Below are 21,544 nucleotides of genomic sequence, written 5' to 3' on the forward strand. Positions count from 1 at the left end.
CCCTGGCCCACAACAATATACATGTCTGTATGTATATATATATATATATATATATACATATATATATACATATATATATATATATATATATATATATATATGTATATGTATATATATATATATGTATATATATATATATGTATATGTATATATATATATATGTATATGTATATATATATATATACATAAAAATACATATATATATATATATATATATATATATATATATATATATATATATATATATATACACACACACCAAAGCATTTTTATGAAGGAGTCCAATGGGTAACTCCCTTATAGCCTGGTGTTGGCTTAGTGGTTAGGGTGGCGGCTTGGGATCCGAGGGTCCTGAGTTCAAGCCCCATTGGCTGCTGAATTAACACCAGGGTGTTGACTCAGCATGTCATCCTTCCGAGGCCATATCCCTGTGTGTCGTAAGAGGCGACCAGGGTTGGCGTCAGGAAGGGCATCCGGCCATAAAACATTGCCTCAAGAAAAAGCCAACCCCTGCACAGCAGGGAAAAATGGCTGTTAAAACGGTCGTTTTATCTCTCATTGGTGGTAACTCCCCTGGGGTGGTTGTGATTGATGTACATACTGCCATATCTGTACAAGTACTTTTGTGAATGAACATACGCGATCCAAATGTAACAGATAAATTAGACAAGCCGCAGTGTCCCACAGAACTGTTTTCCTTTGATTCCTGTTATGAGCTAATTTGAATCTTTCAGCAGTGACGCCATGCCCAAGGAGGCTTGCTTGAGCCGTGACGCATGGGCTGGACTAATTACTGTCCATGGTGACGAATAACCGAGGGGAGAAAGAATGCCAGTTTGAGCTGAAGTAAGTCCATAAAATGTGCCAGATGTAAGGGACTCGGGGAACTTGGAGGAATGAGACATGAGGATCAAAGAGAGTCCTCACCCCAAAACAAAGATCTCACCTGTGCATTTGAGTATACCTCTCACCTGCAGTCTGACCGGTGGTGCCAGTGCCCATTAGCCCTGCAGTTTATTCCTCACCAAATAATTGATTTACTCCTTGCCAGGTGTCTGTTTTGTTTCACCGAGAAAACCCAGCTCCTTTGTTCGTTGACCAGAGTGTAGTAGTTGTAGAGCATAAGTGCATATTATACCTGGTCTTTTGTTGAAGCCCAATGCTGGTGAGTGTTCGTGTGCAGTATTTGTCGATTAAGAATTGTGTTTTATCACGAACCCTCATTTCTATTAGTTTTTAGTATGTGATGCAATCATCTTTGACTTTGCTGGAAAAGCAAAACCGTTGGTTAAGGTAAGAGTTTGGGTCATGACCATTTATGCCCCACACTTTGAATTCAGCCTAAACCTAACACTGTGGTCCACCAAAACTAAAGGCCTATTACAATAATGTATGTCGACAAGTTGTTAATATATATTTGCTGGAAAAGCAAGAAAACCTTTTGGTAACAAAAGCAATTATACAAGTACATCTGAGATGTCAGATGGGTGTGACCCATGATCCAAGAGCTGTTTTATTTTAAGCTTTATAAAGTACATGTTAAAATTAGTCCAAAGTAATGACTTTATAATATCAATTTACACAAGAAAACATTGAATTATTACCATAGCAAAAGCAACTTTACAGCAACTAAAACATAAATTACAAACACACACACACAACATTCATATCTATAAGGGAGAAAAAATAATGTCCACATGAAACATCAAAATAGGGAAATAGATCAATTACACAAGGCAGATATTTGATTAAATTCAAATCCTACCAAAGGTTATGCAACCAAAACAAGAGTTCCCAAATTAAATTAACCTGCATGTGATTATTACGGAGGCAGTTATTCCATTTCAAGTCGATTAACTTCAACCACACCTCAAAAAGCAAGATGCTGCAATAGTTCTGCATGTCGACAAAAAGATCGTTTTAACTTTACATTAACTGTAGTAAGATGTCGAAACTTGCCATTAACGCCGCTTCGTTCCACCAAATCCTGGAGAAAGCGATGGAGAAAAGTTTGGGTGAGGACGGTGGGAATCACACAGAAAAAAAAAAGTGCATGTCACAACAGAGCAAAGATAAATAAATATCAAACACCAAGTAAACTTTCAACAAGTTTTAAATACTCAAGTTAAATGACCAGACCACTTATGTTCTCCTCTCAATTGACAACAGGTTTCAGGTGACACCTTCAGATGGACGAAGACGAATGTACTTTATTATGACGTTTCCCAAATTTAAAAAGTCATTCATCTCGCAAAATAAGAAAAAAAAAAAAACCCCCGATATAATTAGGCTGAGACTGAGTGAAGCAAGTCTGTCTATTCATGCTATGTGAAAAACTGCAACCCATGCCTGCAGAAAAGACTTTTTGGAACCCCAGCCACATTTTCCATCAAGTAATGATATAACTTTAAAAAAAAATTTCCATGGGTAGGTGCTCCTATCTTGAAAGTTTTGGGTCAATCGTTCAAGTGACTGCAGAGAAAATGAATTTAAAAGTGAATAACAGGTGAAAAAGTGAGGGCCTCACCGACGTTCCACAATATGGTCGAGTATGGTTGTGGACGACTATTAAAAGTTCGACCAATTTATCGTTAGCTTCAAAAAAAAAAAAAAAATTAAAATATATATACACAAGTCTGGAGACAGTGATGGTTCATGAGCAATGTACATGGTTCGCCTTTTTAATTTTTTGACCTTCGAGGGGACGTCACGGGCAAACTGGCGGGAATCGGGAAAACCGTAAATGATGAAAATTGTCGTACTCGAAGAGCACCACTTGCATACCAACTTTCATTCGAAACAGTTGAAAACCCTCGGAGCTCGATGCCCAATTTATTGATTTTTTTTTGACATTTTCCAAGTTCGTGACCTTGACCTTGGGACGAAAATGAAAAATTGAGCTCCGTGGGGCTATGCAGGTGCCATTGGGCTAAACAATTACCGAAACCCTGTCAGATTTGACAAACCCCCTCAGAGAAGATGTAACTTGAAATCGGCTGTTTTTTGGGCGTGGTTCCGCCCATAATGGGCGCAGCACACCAATTCTCAGGAAAACACAACTAGATCATGATATAAACCTCCCACCCAAATTTTTATCAGGATCTTATCAAAACCCACGGAGCTATGCTCGGGACAGACAGACAGACAGACAGACAGACAGACACACACACCCATAACGAATATAGTGGTCACTTACTGACTCGTGAACCAATGATGCAAATTCATTTTTTGTTCGTGTATTCAAGCTTCCTCGGATTGTGTACTCACATAATGAGTAATAACATGTCAGCCACTGGAAGCCACTTGGAACTTTTAGGCCCTACCATCAGCTATGCTCTCTTCTGAAATTACCATGTACCAAAATGGCCTCTAAAACCAACCAAACAGGTATATATATATATATATATATATATATATATATATATATATATATATATATATATATATATATATATATATATATAGTGTCCCAAAAAAATACACAACTTTTAAAATGCTTCGTTTGATCCTAAAAAACTAATTTTGTCACTAATGCTTCATTTCTTGTTGCAGAGACCCTGAAGTTTATTTTGATACAAAAGCAAGGGCCAGAAAAATGCCAAGACTGACCGTACAACAACGGATGAAAATTGTTGAACTTTGGCGCAAGACGAAAAAAGTGTCATACAGGTGCAACGTCTTTACTCGAGACATTTTGGTATCCACTTGCGCCATGCACCAAACTTTCAGACAATAAATTGCACCATCGCAAAGTTTACCAATGTGGGAACCATCTGTGACCTTCACAAGGGTCACAGTGGTCGGAAGAGGACAGGTCGTAGTGAGACAGGCAGTCGTTCATAGTCCAAAAAAAATCAATTCGACGACTTTCTGCCGAGACAAACATTCATAAGAGCACCGTTCAGAGGATCCTTCGCCAAGACATTCATGCCTTTCCATACAAAATTCAAACGGAAACGGTGCTTACTCATCAACAGAAACGCAAACGACTAGACTTTGCAAATTGGTTCTCAGGAAAGTTGGAGGAAGATGCAGACTTCCTCAAAAAACTTCACATGACGGACGAATGCCATGCTCACGTGTCGGGGGAGGTAAACAAGCAAAACCTTCGGTACTGGGGAACTGAAAATCCTGGTAATGCATCAACTGAACTGGTGCCTCGATCTGTTCTCAGTCACCATGTGGGTGGCGGTAGGTTGGTATGGGATAATTGGTCCATACTTCTTTGAGGATGACCAGGGATGCATTTTCACGGTAAACCAGAGGAACTATCGCGAAATGATTCAGGAATTCTATCTGCTTGAGCTACGTACAGGCCCGTAGGAGAAACAACCTGATCCAGATGAGAACCCAGTGGTTTCAGCAGGATGGGGCACCGCCCCATACAGCCAGGGAAACAAGGCGTTTTATCAACCAACATTTTGAGGGCCGTTTTATCTCCCTCTACGAAGACGTTGAGTGGCCACCGTATTCCCCTGACCTTACTCCTCCAGACTTATTCTTGTGGGGGTATCTCAAGGACAGGATATATGGAAGCCCTAGGCCTCAGACTCTTGATCAGCTGAAGGAAAACATCCACTGAGAAATCCAGAACATTCCTCAGGAAACGTTTCCCAAAGTGATGGAGAACATGACAACACGTTTGCAGGCAGTGATCAGACAACGCGGAGCCTACGTCGAACATGTGGTCTAAAAGAAAACGATGATTCTATACCAAAATTTAAATTTTTGTGGCAATTTTGACATTGGTGCAATGAACTTCAACCTTTCAGCTTTCTATCCAGCCATATATCTTTTTTTTTTTTTTAATATATGTTATGACCATCCTCTTTGCAGATGAAAAGTTGTATTTTTTTGCGACACCCTGTGTGTGTGTGTGTATGTATGTATGTATGTATGTATGTATGTATGTATGTATGTATGTATGTGTATATATATACAGGGGGCTGCAAAAGTAGGTATACAGTAAGGACTGTACTTTTATTCATTACAGTATACCTATTTTTGCAGCCCCCTATATATATACAAACACATATATACATATATATATATATATATATATATATATATATATATATATATATATATATATATATATATATATATATATACACATATATATATATATATATATATATATATATATATATATATATATATATATATATATATATATATATATATATAGTGTTGAGGAAATTCGCAAACCACCATTCAGGTCCCGGAGGTGAGATATCTCTAAGTACATGTGTAGTTAGCCCCAAACCCGTTGTTTAGAGGGAATAAATGTGATTCATTCGGGCTGCGACCCTTTGAGATAGCCGTTTTTTCTGTTCTATCTTTATTTTGAACCAACCACGTCTCAACCGCATCACACAACAACCACCAACCACAACGCCGCTTCACAACAACAACGCCAACGGCCACGACCTTTACCTTTACAACTCGCTCCCGCAAACATCGCATCACCGCCATTCCAAACGGCACCATGGTTATAAACCACCACCATAAACCCTCCACCACCTTCACCTCTCCTCCTTCGACCGCCATTCCCGCACCACCTGGGAGCACTGAGCGTCAGGCTGTCCTGGGCTCGTACGGGACGCGCGCCGAGCCGCGAGTGCAAAATGCGGCCTTTCCGAGGAGAATTCGGATCAGGAATGCTACACGCCCGCTTCTGATCCATCCAATCAGCAAGCGCGGGGCGGTTTGGCCCCGCCTCTAGGCGCGTCGGTGTAGAATCGAGATATGCAAATTCTAGGATCAGGGGAGGTTCACACCCCTTTTTCTCCATCCAATGGGCGAGCGTGGCTCCACCCCCGAGCTCGTTCTGATCCAGAAATTTGCATATGGGTTCTCCTGCCGGCCTATAAAGCGCCGAGCGCAAGGCGAATCGGAGAGTAGGGTCAGTTTTGGAGAGCAGAGTGTGGCAGCGGCAGAGTCGGTTTGGGTCGAGTCGGTCTCGGCAGAGTCGGCCTCAGAAGAGCGGAGAGTGTTTTTGGGCAGAGTCGGGTTGGAGCGCGGAGTGGAGTCGGGAGGCGAGGGCGTACAGGTGGTTTGCTGCAGTCGGCTGAGGAGAATTGGAGAAGAGACCGAAGAGCTCGGGTCCGAGGCAAGGAAGACTGCGGTCGGCGACGAGGTCGCGGTGGAATCGCTCATCGCGGGACCCAAGCAAGCCAGCTATACTCTTTCCCCAGAGCATCAACAATTCCCCCCCTTTTTTTCCCCCGCGCTGAGATAGTGCGAAAAGGGGGCCCTGTTCCCACCCCACTCCAAGCAGTGCCAACGAAACCCGCGAAGGAGCACGAAGTCGGGGCACCGCTGCGCCGCCACATTTGCGGCTCATCACAAAGACGCGGGTAGGATCCACCTGGTCTCGCGGACCTGACCGCTCTTTCAGGTCCCGCGCAAATATTGGCCCACAGGCCCCGTCTGCCCCCTTGTCTTTGAGGGTGGCCTTTTCTTTTACTTTTGAGTAAATGTGTTGTTGGCGCCATCTGTAAAGTAAAACTGTTTTAGTGTTTACATGTGCTCGCGTAGTCGGTAGTATCTCTGCATTGTTGTGTTTCTTTTGTTGCAATTGCTTTATGTGCATTCTGTTTAATTGTATATGTGTACTTTCCGTGTGCCGCGGAATAAATGTGCATCATGTTGAACTGTTTTCCCGTTTCGCTTCGTCTTTTCTTTAATTGAATCTCCATCTTGCTTCATGTAAAGGGTTGGTAGTAGGTTTAATACGCCCGGTAATTAATCGGAACCGTCGAGGCCAACGATAACACCGCTCGGTTATCCTGATAGTACGGAACGGGTCGCTTAAGTGGCCCGTGTCCGGAGTCGACCTGCGGCGAGGTGCGATCGCCCGGTCTACCCTCCGCGTGGGTACTTAGGTAGGTCGAGTTTGGCAAACAATCCTATCCCACGCGGGGGGCCGATTGGCACGATCGTGGTGAGGCCGAAAGGCCCACCCGTGACTAGCTCCCGGCGTTAGTCTGAGAGGGTCACGACAGAATTGTCCGTCCGGTGGGCGACGTGCCGCGATTCGAGTTACGTGGCCGTTCGCAACAATATATATATATATATATATATATATATATATATATATATATATATATATATATATATATATATATATATATATATAAACATATATATATATATATTGTTACGGATTCGCGCCCGCCGGCGTGCTGACGGCCACGTAACTCGAATCGCGGCACGTCGCCCACCGGACGGACAATCCAGTCGTGACCCTCTCGGACCAACGCCGGGAACCAGTCACGGGTGGACCTTTCGGTCTCACCGCGATCGAGCCAATCAGCCCCCGCGTGGGATAGGGTTGCTCGCCAAATTCGACCTACCTAAGTACCCACGCGGAGGGTAGACCGGGCGATCGCACCTCGCCGCAGGTCGACTTCGGACACGGGCCACTTAAGCGACCCGTTCCGTACTATCGGGATAACCGAGCGGTGTTATCGTCGACCTCGACGGTTCGATTAATTATCGGGCGTATTCAGCCCACTACCAACCCTTTACGTGAAGCAAGATGAGGATTCAATGAAAGAAATGACGAAGCGAAGCGGGAAACAGTTCAACACAAAGCACATTTATTCGCGACGAACGGAAAGCACACATATTCAATTCCACCAAAAGCACACAGAAAAGAAAAACACAATGCAATTTACACAAAAAGCAAATGCGACAATGCAGATCTAATACCGATTACACGAGCACACGGCAACACTTATACAATTTTACTTCACAGACGGCGCCGACAACACATACCCAAAACCAAGGAAAAGAATAGAGAACCCTCAAGGATGAGGCGGGCCTGAGGCCGAGACCGGGTCGGGCCTACCCGTCTGGTGATGAGACGCGGAGCGGCGATGGTGCCTCAACTCCGCGGGCCTCGCGGACAGTGTCTGGTAGGGGGTGGGAAAGGGGCCCCCTTGGTCGCACTATCTCAGCGCGGGGGGAAACAGGAGGGGGTTGCTGATGCTCGGGGTATAGAGGATTCCTACTCTGCCTCGTGTCCCGCGACGAGCGTCTCCACCTCGGCCAGGTCGCGCTGTCGGCCTCCCTGGGGTGCAGCTCCCTGCACGACGCGAGCACCCCCTCGTCTGCCCTCGCCGCCTCTCCACAGCTCCGTCCCCTCCGCTCCGACTCCAACGCACACGACGACGACCAGCTCCTTCTTGCCAACTCCACCGCCCGCGAAGTCTTAACTCTCTGTTCCTTGACTGACGAACGCGGTCGCTTATATCAGCCCCGTGGCTTCGCTCTCTCATCTTTGACCCCCTCCCTTCGACCTTTCACCTCGCTCCCCATTGGCCCGAGAAAAAGTGGGCGTGAATGCTTTTTGATCCATAAATTTGCATATATCGATCGCCCTCCAACGCCCTGGGGGCGGGGCCAAATCGCCCCTCGCTCACCGATTGGGCGGAACAAAAGTGGGCGTGTGTCGTTTTTGATCCGTTTTTGAAGTGGAAAATCCGTGGTTTTGTACACGCTGTTCGGCGCGCGCCCTGCACGAGTCCAACACCGGTACCCACAAGCGGCGCAAGAACGGTGACGATGCGACGGTTGCGAGGTGTGACGTGAAGCGGCGCCGCGGTGGGTGGTTGATGTGGTGGTTGGTGGTGGTAACAATGGCGGTTGGTCCAAATTAAAGATAGTAAAAGAAAAACGGCTATCCTGAAGAGTCGCAGCACGCATAAATGACATGTATTCTCACTAGACAACGGGTTTGGGCCTAACTACACATACACTTACCGAGATACCTCACCTAAGGGACCTGAATGGTGGTTTGCGAATTTGGTAACCACAACACTACCCCCTCCCCTTTTTACAGACTCGTCCCGAGTCGTCAAATTTTCGTGTGACATCATGTGTAGTTTTCCCCTAGTACATTTTACCTCCGGATCCCTGAGTGCGACATTCATGGAATTCGTGTCCCCAAAATAAATAACCTAAGGGCTGCGTAACTATCTAAACAAACTCACTCACACGGACGACTTAAATAAAATTGCCGGCGCTAAGACAGACATGCCGGGGGCGCACTCATATTTACAGTACATCTTAACCTTAACTTACAAATTTTACACTAAACCATGGCCCAGGATCACTGAACTCTGCAAAAGAAAACAGTTAGCAGGGAGCCAGGCTGCTCGCATGCAGTCTCTGGCTCAAAACAATGCAGGTGACAGGGCACGTGGCTGGCTGCTCACACGCAGTCCAAGGCCTTCCCTTTTGAACTGAACGCAGTGAACCACAACGGTGCATGGGCTGCACAACGCAGTCTCCGTGCCAGCTCAAGTGGCACACGCAATGAACACAACGAATGGATGGATGGACACAAACACGGTGCACGGGCCGCCACTGCAGGCCCGTGTTGTTGCTGCCAGCAGGGCAGTTCTTGCAGCTTGCAAACTGTTGCCTTGATCCTGGCGCACATGGCAATGAACAGGGGGGTGGGGCAAAGCAAAAATTGAACGGGGCTGGTGAACATGGGCAGTGGGCATGGCATGGCAAAGGCAGCAGGCAAACACAGCCCACAGAATAAGGCCGCTGCAGGCAAACACAGCCCGCAGATGAACTGGCCGGCACAGGCCTTGAAGTACCACAGCTGCAGATTAAGTTGGCCGGCACAGGCCTTGAAGAAAAACAGCCAGCAGATGAACTGGCCGGCACAGGCCTTGCAGCACAGCAGCTGCAGACGATCCAGCCGGCACAGGCCTCGCAGCAAAACAACAGCTGCCGATGAAGTTGGCCGGCACAGGCCTTGAAGAAAAACAGCCAGCCGGCAGATGAAGTGGGCCGGCACAGGCCTTGCAGCAACACAGCCAGCAGATGAAGCTGGCCAGCTTTTGCTGTTCAGTGGAGGTTGGTGGAGGGAGTGCAGTGGTGCTGGCCACTTGGAAGGTGGGCTCGGACCTACCTACCTGTCTCCCTCCCACCTATCGCCTTTGCCTGTCACTGTACATACCCACTCCCTTAATTTGTCAAACCCCAATTTAGCCCCAACTTGTTTTTTTATTTTTATGTTTACTTCCCCTCTATAAATCGTCCCCTAACCCCCTTTATCGTCTTTGTTCGGCTAACCTATCCTGTCACCTAGCCTACTCCCAACCCCTACGTTCCCTTCCCGGAGGGGAATAAGGGAGAGCTAACGTCCTGTGCCGAGGCCCAACTCAAGCCTCAGAATGGCCTCCCCAGAGTTCGGCGATCTATAACCAAAGTGGGTCCAGCGGCCCACAACGAGAGCGAGGGGATGGATGGTGCGGAGGGGTACATCTCCTAATCTACCCTAACCATTTAACTGTTAAACTACCCCGGGGCTTTCAACAAGCGCCTCTCGCTTAAACTATTGGTTCTAACAACCCAGATTCCCGTCGCCTGTGTTGGTGTCCTCACAATTTCGGGCCTCGCCCCCCAATTTTCTCTCCGTGCCCTCACACGGTCTCCTGGCTGGGACATGTGGCTCCCTTTGGCAGGCACGACCCTCTGCCGATTCTCCCGCTATGGCACCCCCGGGCACTACACTGCCTCCGAGCCTACCAGCTCCCTAACACCGGGGAATGCCCCCCATGGCACCTCCCCTGAAACGCACACGTGGCAGGCCGGCCTCCCGGGCCCCTTTCCGAGGGTCACCCGTGCCCACAACACTGCCCACGCGGCTAATGGCGCCCCGGGCCCCCGCACCAAGCAGGCGCACCCGTGCCCACTACGCTATCCCGGCCCCCCATGGGCCCTTGGCCTACCACGGCCGACTAGCCTGGTGCCCGGGGTACCCACTCAGCGATACTCACCTTTCGCAGCCACGCTCCCAAGCCCGTCAACAGGGCTCCTGCACCCCTCCAAATGGGTCTCGAGCCTACTTTCCCACCAACAGCAAAACGACCTCCATTTTTCAATTTGACTAACCCCCTAACTCACTCTACACTGACCCCGGGGTCCCTTGGGCGGGAGTCACTCCTCCCCCCCAATCACTCATCGCACCATGCATTCCCCATTCGCTCCACTCACACAGACCCGCTGGCCTCACTCACTCATCAAGTACTCACCTCACAACTCACCAACTCTTCAACACACACACCGCTGAACTCTGCCATCCTCCTAACTACATCCCCTAACTAACTCGTGCTCCCACGTCGTCCCTTAAACTATAGCACGTTCCTTTTAACACTACGTAGCTAAGCTACGTCCCCTCTACACATTCACAAGTCTGTCCATGTCCTCAAATAATCCCATTAATTATTTTATTTCCCAACCTAAAGCTCACTAAATCCCTCTAACTAATCCATTCCACGGACTCCATGAGGACTTACCCCTGCCCCATGAAGTCGGTCTAACTAAGCTAACCCTTCCCCCTAACTAGTTTCCATCCTGTGCCCAGGGTAAGGGAGTCTTCCACCCCCTGCCCAGGAGTCCTGTGCACCCGAAAGTGAGGTTTGCTTATTTTTTTTTTTTTTTTTCATGCGCATCACCAGCGCGGCAACTCGCGCACTTTGCACCTGCCCGTGACGTCATGCAGCTGCACGTGTTCCTCGTCCCTCTTTGGACGGTTCCATCCGGCAGAGATACCCCTCCTGCCGGATTCCAACCCCACGTGCAGCCATGACGTCACCATGCGCATAAAAAAAAAAACACAAGCCCCACGTCTCGAGGGGTTCCCCACGCGAACACATGTGCTTTGCCCGTTGGAGCTTAACACACACGATCGCGTGGAGAACCCATCCGGTCCAAATCCGTTATCCTGCCGAAACTTTGTCCATCCGCGGGATCGGCAAATCCACCGCGTGCGTTTCCGGACGGGGACTTCACTCTCGCAAGCGAGCACGTGGCGGTCTCGTGCGTTGGACAGCACGGACCGCGTGCTCACTGCTGGGTGAACCCGGCACGGTCCCCGAAACAACTACAGCCGCTACTCGGCTTTCGTTCCTCTGTCGCCGTCGTCGCCATTCAACCCACGCACACCTGCGTGTTACGACGCTCACACTCCACACCATTACATTCACACCGGGAGACGCGGCTGCGTGCTCCCGCATGCCCACCGACATCTCCCTCACATACCGCTCTCTCACACACACGGTCTCCCTTGCACACGGCCGTTCACCCACGCGTGCCTCACTACTCACACAAACCCTACTACTTACACACGCGGGGGCACTCACCCGCGGTGCCTCATCCACACTCCGTGCCTCACTCACACACGCGGGGGCACTCACCCGCGGTACCTCACTCATACACACGGCGACACTCACACACGCGGTCTCTTCCACACACGGTGCCTCACCCACACACGCGGGGGCACTAACCCGCGGTGCCTCACTCACACTCCGTGCCTCATCCACACACGGCGTGCTGGGAAGCACGTACTCCGGCACCATCGCCACCACACCACTCACACACGGGGTCGCTTCCACACACTGGGACGCACTCACACCTTACACCACACACACAGGGACAACCACACTGGGGATTCGTGTCCCCACAAGGGTCTCCGGGGCCTCTATACCCCCCAAGCTCTCCGTGCACCCGTCCACAGCACCCCTCCCCTCAACCTTGCAAAGCACGACCGAACTCACCTGGTCGTGACTCGCCTCAAGGGGGCATACTCCCTCCCCTCGTTCCTGGAGGAGGCCATCCAGGTGCTCGCACTGGGTCCCTACACGCTCCGCGAGCTCACCCCCATTATCCTCCACTACCTCCGTGTGTGTGTGTGCGTCACTTACCTTGTCATTATCATGCAGTCTCTCTATTTTTTTTGTCTCCCGTGTCTCTATACATTTATAAGTTTCTGTTGTCCCCTCCTGTCTCTTCGTCTCCGCTTCTTTCTGGCGTCTTTCCCTTATCTTTATGTAGGTCAACCTTGCTTTCTCTTTAAGTCGCTCCCGTCCTTCCCTGTTTTTCACTCCTTGCTCTTTCACGATCTCCGCGTACCTCATCCTTGCTCTCCGTATTAATTGTTCTTTTCTCTCCCTCGCAATTACTTTCACCTCGTCTCTTGTCTCCCGAATTACTTTTTCCTTACCCGCCTCCACCGCGGGCCTGTCAGCCGTTGCACCCCCTTCCAGCTCGTTTGCTCCCACACGTGGAGTCGCCATTCCCAGCTCCCTGGTCACGGCCTTCATGCCCGCCTGCAGGCATCGGCCCATGTTCTGCGTCTCACCCCGGAGCTTTTTCATTTCTTCCTTCATGTTTGCTTCCATTCCGTTCATTTGTTTGTTCATTTCGTTTTTCATTCCATTTGTGTTTGTATCCATCTTTTCGTTCATTTGTTGTGTATTCGCATCCATCTTTTCGTTCATTCCTTTCATTTCGTTTGTCATTGCCGCCAGCATGGCGCATAGCTGGGCCATGTCGGGTGCGCTTGAGTGAGCCGTTTCGGCAGGGGTTGGGGAAGGGTTTTGGTGGAGAGGGGGGGGGGGAGGTGTCATACACCACGGCCGCTGCCGCACCCATTTCGGGCTCTGGGTTCAGTTGGGCGAGTCCGTGTTCCTGCACAATCAACATTTCCTGCATGGGGATTCCATCCTGGACCATGGACTCTACATTACTACACATATACATTTCTAATACCCCGGCTCCCGCTCGCCTTGAGACGCCATCTTGCTTCTCGTGAAGGGTTAATTTCGCTCGCTCGTAATTTGGAGGGAATCGGGGGTCGCTTCTCTCACCCCTGGACCGATTCCCGTGAATTTAGCTGGAGACAGGAGAGCCCGTTTTCCTGTTCTCTGATACCAGTGCCGCGAGGAGGGCGATGGATTTGTATCGCACGACCTGACACCAGTGTTACTGATTCGCGCCCGCCGGCGTGCTGACGGCCACGTAACTCGAATCGCGGCACGTCGCCCACCGGACGGACAATCCAGTCGTGACCCTCTCGGACTAACGCCGGGAACCAGTCACGGGTGGACCTTTCGGTCTCACCGCGATCGAGCCAATCAGCCCCCGCGTGGGATAGGGTTGCTCGCCAAATTCGACCTACCTAAGTACCCACGCGGAGGGTAGACCGGGCGATCGCACCTCGCCGCAGGTCGACTTCGGACACGGGCCACTTAAGCGACCTGTTCCGTACTATCGGGATAACCGAGCGGTGTTATTGTCGACCTCGACGGTTCGATTAATTATCGGGCGTATTCAGCCCACTACCAACCCTTTACGTGAAGCAAGATGAGGATTCAATGAAAGAAATGACGAAGCGAAGCGGGAAACAGTTCAACACAAAGCACATTTATTCGCGACGAACGGAAAGCACACATATTCAATTCCACCAAAAGCACACAGAAAAGAAAAACACAATGCAATTTACACAAAAAGCAAATGCGACAATGCAGATCTAATACCGATTACACGAGCACACGGCAACACTTATACAATTTTACTTCACAGACGGCGCCGACAACACATACCCAAAACCAAGGAAAAGAATAGAGAACCCTCAAGGATGAGGCGGGCCTGAGGCCGGGACCGGGTCGGGCCTACCCGTCTGGTGATGAGACGCGGAGCGGCGATGGTGCCTCAACTCCGCGGGCCGCGCGGACAGTGTCTGATAGTGCGACCAAGGGGGCCCCCTTCCCACCCCCTATCTCAGCGCGGGGGGAAACAGGAGGGGGTTGCTGATGCTCGGGGTATAGAGGATTCCTACTCTGCCTCGTGTCCCGCGACGAGCGTCTCCACCTCGGCCAGGTCGCGCTGTCGGCCTCCCTGGGGTGCAGCTCCCTGCACGACGCGAGCACCCCCTCGTCTGCCCTCGCCGCCTCTCCACAGCTCCGTCCCCTCCGCTCCGACTCCAACGCACACGACGACGACCAGCTCCTTCTTGCCAACTCCACCGCCCGCGAAGTCTTAACTCTCTGTTCCTTGACTGACGAACGCGGTCGCTTATATCAGCCCCGTGGCTTCGCTCTCTCATCTTTGACCCCCTCCCTTCGACCTTTCACCTCGCTCCCCATTGGCCCGAGAAAAAGTGGGCGTGAATGCTTTTTGATCCATAAATTTGCATATATCGATCGCCCTCCAACGCCCTGGGGGCGGGGCCAAATCGCCCCTCGCTCACCGATTGGACGGAACAAAAGTGGGCGTGTGTCGTTTTTGATCCGTTTTTGAAGTGGAAAATCCGTGGTTTTGTACACGCTGTTCGGTGCGCGCCCTGCACGAGTCCAACACCGGTACCCACAAGCGGCGCAAGAACGGTGACGATGCGACGGTTGCGAGGTGTGACATGAAGCGGCGCCGCGGTGGGTGGTTGATGTGGTGGTTGGTGGTGGTAACAATGGCGGTTGGTCCAAATTAAAGATAGTAAAAGAAAAACGGCTATCCTGAAGAGTCGCAGCACGCATAAATGACATGTATTCCCACTAGACAACGGGTTTGGGCCTAACTACACATACACTTACCGAGATACCTCACCTAAGGGACCTGAATGGTGGTTTGCGAATTTGGTAACCACAACAATATATATCAGAATGATGGTCTAATGCCATTGTCTGCAGCTCAGTGGAGTACTGCTCCCCCTATGGACTGGCTCCTTAGCATCACATTGTCTCCTGGATTCCGTGGAATTGAAAGCTCTCAGCATCAGAATTGGCAACTCCTGAAATCAAGCCAAAGCAAAAGGCTTGTTCTTACCTCACAGACAAGTTGTTGGCCTTACCAAGCCATCCCACACACAAACACATTATCGAAGACTGCACAGTCCCAGCTCCATGAAGGCAAGAGCACAAGATTTTAGATGTGAGGGATCTCTGGGTTGATAGATTTTCTACCTTCACTTTTCCTCATCTTATCTCCTTTCTTGGCATGCAGACCGTGTACTGCTGTCTGATGTGCAGGCACTTACTTTGCGCCGAGGTGCATTCACCCAGGAGATAGATCGCCTATCTCTATGCCATGGGTTTGATTGATGTGATCTTGAAAATACAAAACGATTGCTTGCTCCTGTTAACCCATTCGTGGGCCGAGGGACCTTAAGCAATGCCATTCATAATCGTAAGAACTGCCACGGCAGAAGAAACAGAGCTGCTTTCACCTGAACTTTTTCCCAAAACAATAATATTTCAACTTTTTCCTCAAGTATTTTTACCTCTGCCACTGAAGGTGAAGGTGGTTATGTTTTCACCCCTTTGTCTGTCTGTCTGTCTGTGTGCAGGATATCTCAAAAGTTGTGGACAGGTTGGGTACATGACAAGGACGAATTGATTCGATTATGGTGAAGATCCAGATGCTATAATTTGTGATTCATCACCATTGAGATAGGGCTAAACTCATATCTATTTATATATTACGAAAACTCTCATCTTGTATGTGCATGTATGCATGTTCCCAAAATACAGCCAAAACGGTACATGATAGTGTAAAAATTTTAGGGCCACCTTATCCACCATTCTCCTGCGGTGTGCAGTATCAAGTTTCGTTCAAATCGGGCAACGAAAAAATTATTTTAAAAATCAATTTCCGATTTAGTCAAGAACTCTTCGGGAGTATTTGATCAATGCAAACAACCTCAGTGGTATAGTTCACTGGAGCTATCTTTTTTTTTTTTTGGAATGATTTTTTTTTTTTAAAAATCAACCGCTGTCACAATGGGAACCCAACGAGTTCACAGGTTGTCTGATATATATATATATATATATATATATATATATATATATATATATATATATATATATATATATAATATCTATCTCATGATATCTGAAACTTGGGGGACACGTTGGGTGTGTGACAAGGAAGAATCGACTCAATTTTGGTGAAGATCCGAATCCGGATATGAGAATGATTAAATTTTTAAGTGATTCTTCACCATTGAGAAATGGGGCTCAAAAATGACGAGATGGCATGATATTTCAAAAATGTAATGGGCCCGATATGATCTTGCGGATCAGGTATTACGTGACATGTGCTCTTGCAAGTGCCCTTCTAGTTTGTGAATGTTTAACAATGAAGTTGTGCATCTGAAATCCGATTCGTGTCCTTGACCTGCTTTTTTCGGATTGTGACCAAATTAACAAACTTTTGATAACTTGAATAATTTTACTCTGATTTTCATGATAGTTTTATAGATAGATTGTGGATGGCAACACATTTTCTTCATTTACAATTTTACATTAACTAAATATTGAAGGTCAAGGTCATATGGCGGTCTGCGGGGGGGGGGGGGGGAGGCCTTCATTAGATCGTCGTGGGGGGCTGAACCTTGGCCATCACAGATATCTAGTTATACTTCCTCATATACCAGATCCGTATAACAAGCCATGCAAATACATCACGTGGAAATCATTTGAAATAGAGTCTCTAAATAAAATTGCATAACCTCCATAAACTATACATCGTATCTATGATGTGAAAAGCACTTTAACTCAAAAAAAACAATTTTCAACAAACTAAAGACGACAAAATTAAAATCTGACAGATGCATACGTACATATGGCTTAGTAATAAAGAACTGTATTTTTAATTTTAATTAAAACTACTTCAATAAAGTTTCTTTTTTAGGAAAATGGATTAAAGTGCCAATCGATCAATGAAGGTTGTGATTGCATTTTCAATGCCAGAAGATCAGGAGGGGGGGAGAAGGAAATCGTACCAGAAGCAGTCCGAGGAGCTGGTGGGGTAGAGCTGAAGGTCGGATGCATGGTCCGGGAGCTATAACCTCCACCGTAGCTTGAACCTCCACCATAGCTTGAACCTCCACCGTAGCTTGAACCAAACCAGTTGTTTCTGCTGGAACTAGTGAGGAAAATATAGATAAATTTATGTAATTCAAATCTTTGCAATGCAAGAAAAGAAAAAAGTGACACTTCCATCAATATCTTACCCACGGTTACCCAGCAGATAACCCATGAGCCCTCCTGTTCCAAGCCCTGTTCCGAGCCCTGTCCAGAACCCAGACCCGGATGAGGCCTGTCTGTGTCTAGAGGAATTTCTGTTTGATTGCTCATAAGATGGTGGTGGCTCTGAATTAAAGAAAAACAGCGATTGAGAAAAAAAAGAAGCCATTCAAAATGAATATTATTAAAACAAGTTTTAACAGGACTCGTAAACAAATAAAGGGTTGTAATCCATAATCGTTATCAATCAAATAAAATGTCCATTCATACCTTGTCGCATGTACTCTTCTTTAAAGCCATAGGAGGGAGGTGGAGGTGGATGAGCTGGACCAGTTCCATAGCCTTGCCCCATTCCAGGTCTTATTCCAGGCCCAATTCCAGGTCCCATTCCTGGCACAGAATCTCCACCATTGCTATTTCCAGGGGCCAATAACATCTTGTAAATGACGAAGGCAACACCAGCAAGTAACAGCAAAATAGCTAGTGATGACATTCCATCAGACATCCCTTGGCCCAAGCCTCCAGAAGGAGACGGGTTGCGCCAACCATATTCACCGCCACCGTCACGTGACCCATACCAGGACTGCTTTCCGGTCAATTCCAGGGTGTACTCGAGGCCACAGGATCCTTGAAGAATATATGGATCATCAGGGTAATCATACCCTTCACAAGAAACCTCAATATTTCCAAAGCGGTACATTGACTCCATGCTCGCCTTGCATTCCCACTGGGGTGCAGGTTGTGGGGTGGAGTAGTGAAGGGGGGGGGGGTTAAAGAACTGTTATTTACACAATTTTGTTTGAGTATTCATACAAGAAAGAAAACAAACTTTCAAAAAATATGTATTTGGCATTACCTGTATGTCGTGGCCATCTGATCCTCTATTCATGCACTGGACCACATCGGGTTCACTTGCAGCAGGGCAGCCAGCTGAGCCGCCAATGCAGCGCAGATGAGGAATAGGAGCAGAGCGTCGTGCTGAAGTGAATGCACCTCGGCGCAAAGTAAGTGCCTGCACATCAGACAGCAGTACACGGTCTGCATGCCAAGAAAGGAGATAAGATGAGGAAAAGTGAAGGTAGAAAAAGAATACAACACAGCAAATAAAAACCATATACATCAAAGCTGGAATGGCACTCAGTAGTAGAGGGCATCCCCCCCCCACACCCCGCCAGGCTGAACAGTTTACATTTTGTATCCCAATGATGGGCCGGAACTGGACCCGGACCTCCAAAATCCAATCGGCTTGTTTTTGTCACCGACCCAACTCATCCTCCAAGCCTCGACCGAATCAGTCCATAATTTTTTGAGATATGTTATATATCATTTTTTGGTCCTATCTCTCTGGTCGCTTGTACACGCTGCTACATTTGAGCCTGGGGAGTAACTACTGAAATCTATCTGTCCGGCTTCTTCCCGACATCTTTGTTCCTTGTTCCTTTCATACTTCTTTGTAATTTTTTTTTCCATAATTCTTTGTTCATTCTAATTCTTGCTTTTTCCTCATTTTCATCTTTTACTTTCTATTCCTCTCTTTCGTTATCTCTCTCCAAGAAGTGAATTCTTGCAGAAATTTTTTCTGTAAGGCTCACTTGGTTGCGCCTGGATGGGTTTGAGGGTTGGGGAGTCACGGCTGAAACCTGAATCCTACCCAGGTTCCTCCTGATGACTCAATCTTTGCTCTTTACTTCTTCGGGTTCCTGCTTGGTCTTCCGTTTCATCTCATTGGTGAAAAATTATAGTATCCGGATCTTCATTAAAATCTTATCATTTCATCCTGTCCCACACCCAACCTGTCCACGAAATTTATTCCGAATCCACCCACAACTTTTTGAGGTGTGTGTGTGTGTGTGTTTTCGCAAACTAAACTCAGTTTTTTTTTTAATCTTTTTTGTTTCGATTTACATCCTTCATATCGTAGTGAGCGTGATGGATGCGTTGAAACAAGGTTTGATAATGTAGAAAACGTCTTTATCTTTATCTTGGGCAAACCACATATCGAAGTTAGCCTCCAAAGCCAGCCGCTGATTGGGCATTCTCCATCGTACAAAGTCCTTCCTTGCCACACCTGAACTGTCCATCTACAAAGCCTTCATCCACAGGTTGATGGAGTACGTACTTCTCCACTCGGGGCTGGCTGCCTTGCTTCACATCTTGCTCAGCTTGATGCTGTGGAAATCGAGGCTTTGAAGATTATTAGAATCTCTCACGATGAAGCCGAGTCGATCACTTTGCCATCGTGGACAGGTCGATGGTCTCCATGTCTTCTCCTGCCTCCTTTCTGGTCTTGCACGCTCTGCCCACTTCCACCCCCCTCGCTTTTCCCTCAAGATTTCTGCAGGGCTCACACGGTCCACCATCATCCCCTCTTGGTGAAACTACCTAAATTGAAGTTCACTGCACACCTCCACTGGTGGTGGTGGTCGTATGGCAGCTTAGCTGCTGCGGTAGCTCTCATTTCTTGAAGCGCGACTGTGTCGCTGCTGCAGTGCCCCTCTACCAGTACGCACACTGGAACTGGTACTCATTTCGCCGACCTCAGAAGGATGACAGGCTGAGTAAACTCCCTGGTGTATTAATTCAGCGGCCGACAGGGCTTGAACTCAGGATCCTAGGATCCCAAGCCACCACCCTAACCACTGAGCCAACACCAGGCAACACACCTCCACTCATTTCTTCCTCCCTTTTCCCTACCTGTGGAATCAATCTTCACATCCTCTTTGACCTCATTCTTCCCTCAAGGTCAAGACAGCTGTTCATCATAATCTCAGATCATCCCCAATCCAAAACCATGATCTTTTCTACCTTCGTTACCCCCCCCACCCCCCAATACATGCGTGTTTTCTGTCTTGTTTTTAGCTGTTACGTCCCGATCCGTTCGCTGCACGAGCTCGACTGTGTATACAGGAAAAAAAAAAAAACGGTCAATTCCTCGGATCAGCATCAGCCCCTGTTCCCTGTCCCTCACCACGTGTACATAATAAATAGATAGATTCTTCTTCACCAAACATGTAACCTGAGACGAGTTCCACACTTGCTTTTACCTCATAAAACAATCCCGATCCACCACCCAGCCTGAAACCTGGTTCATCGGACGAAGTGAGCCAGTGGGAAATCAAAACGTACAAACAATTGTCCACCACAAACCTCAAACTCGTCACGTGACATATTATGGTGTCACGTACGAACCCGATTACATAATAAATAATTCCTGTCAACGGAAAACCGTGGGAATCGCTCTCCCGAGATGAACCCCAAACTCACCTGGGCCAACACATAACGCACAAACAAAACTACCGAACAGCAGCAACAAACGGCTCAAAGTCATCGTTTGGAAATCCGGAAAACAAAGAAGGCGCGAACTGAACCCAATAACAAGGAACAAGCCACCACACTCTTCGACGCGAAGAGGAAGAACCGCACCGACGACGCAACGACGGTGTAACACGTCGCGGCAGCGCATTGGCTGAATCGGTGATATTCGTGACGTCATCACGCGCACCCGGAAACATGACGCGTCGTACCGATCTGAACTGTGAGCCCATTGGCCGCAAGTGAAAACGTCATGGTCGATGAGGAAAGTGAACGCCTGCATTTTGATTGGTCAATAACAGAGAGTTAAATTTGTACATCATCAATATATAGATTTCTCGACATGATTTATTCATCGAGGCTCAGAGAAAAATATTAACCAATTACTTTAGTCACGGTTA

At 47.9% G+C, this 21,544-nt stretch overlaps 1 protein-coding gene across 2 annotated transcripts; it reads right to left on the minus strand.

Annotated features, from left to right (window-relative positions):
• Nucleotides 1-1,472: 1,472 nt before the first annotated feature.
• SARAF (store-operated calcium entry associated regulatory factor) lies at nucleotides 1,473-21,367 on the minus strand. 2 transcript variants are annotated; one of them, XM_085869223.1, is made up of 6 exons: nucleotides 21,096-21,367; nucleotides 18,688-18,869; nucleotides 18,102-18,558; nucleotides 17,819-17,957; nucleotides 17,588-17,724; nucleotides 1,473-1,987 (listed from the first exon to the last, which is right to left on the minus strand). In XM_085869223.1, exons 1-6 carry the CDS (start codon nucleotides 21,322-21,324, stop codon nucleotides 1,962-1,964), a joined length of 1,170 nt encoding a protein of 389 aa, XP_085725349.1. In that variant the 5' UTR covers nucleotides 21,325-21,367; the 3' UTR covers nucleotides 1,473-1,961. The 2 variants fall into 2 exon arrangements, with proteins under 2 accessions (XP_085725349.1, XP_085725348.1); XM_085869222.1 differs by having other exon boundaries at nucleotides 17,588-17,730; nucleotides 21,096-21,366.
• Nucleotides 21,368-21,544: the final 177 nt, after the last annotated feature.

This window comes from Eptatretus burgeri, chromosome 2 (genome assembly GCF_056783735.1).
Source record: "Eptatretus burgeri isolate ZD-2024b chromosome 2, Ebu_testis_v1, whole genome shotgun sequence".
NCBI lineage: Eukaryota > Metazoa > Chordata > Myxini > Myxiniformes > Myxinidae > Eptatretus > Eptatretus burgeri.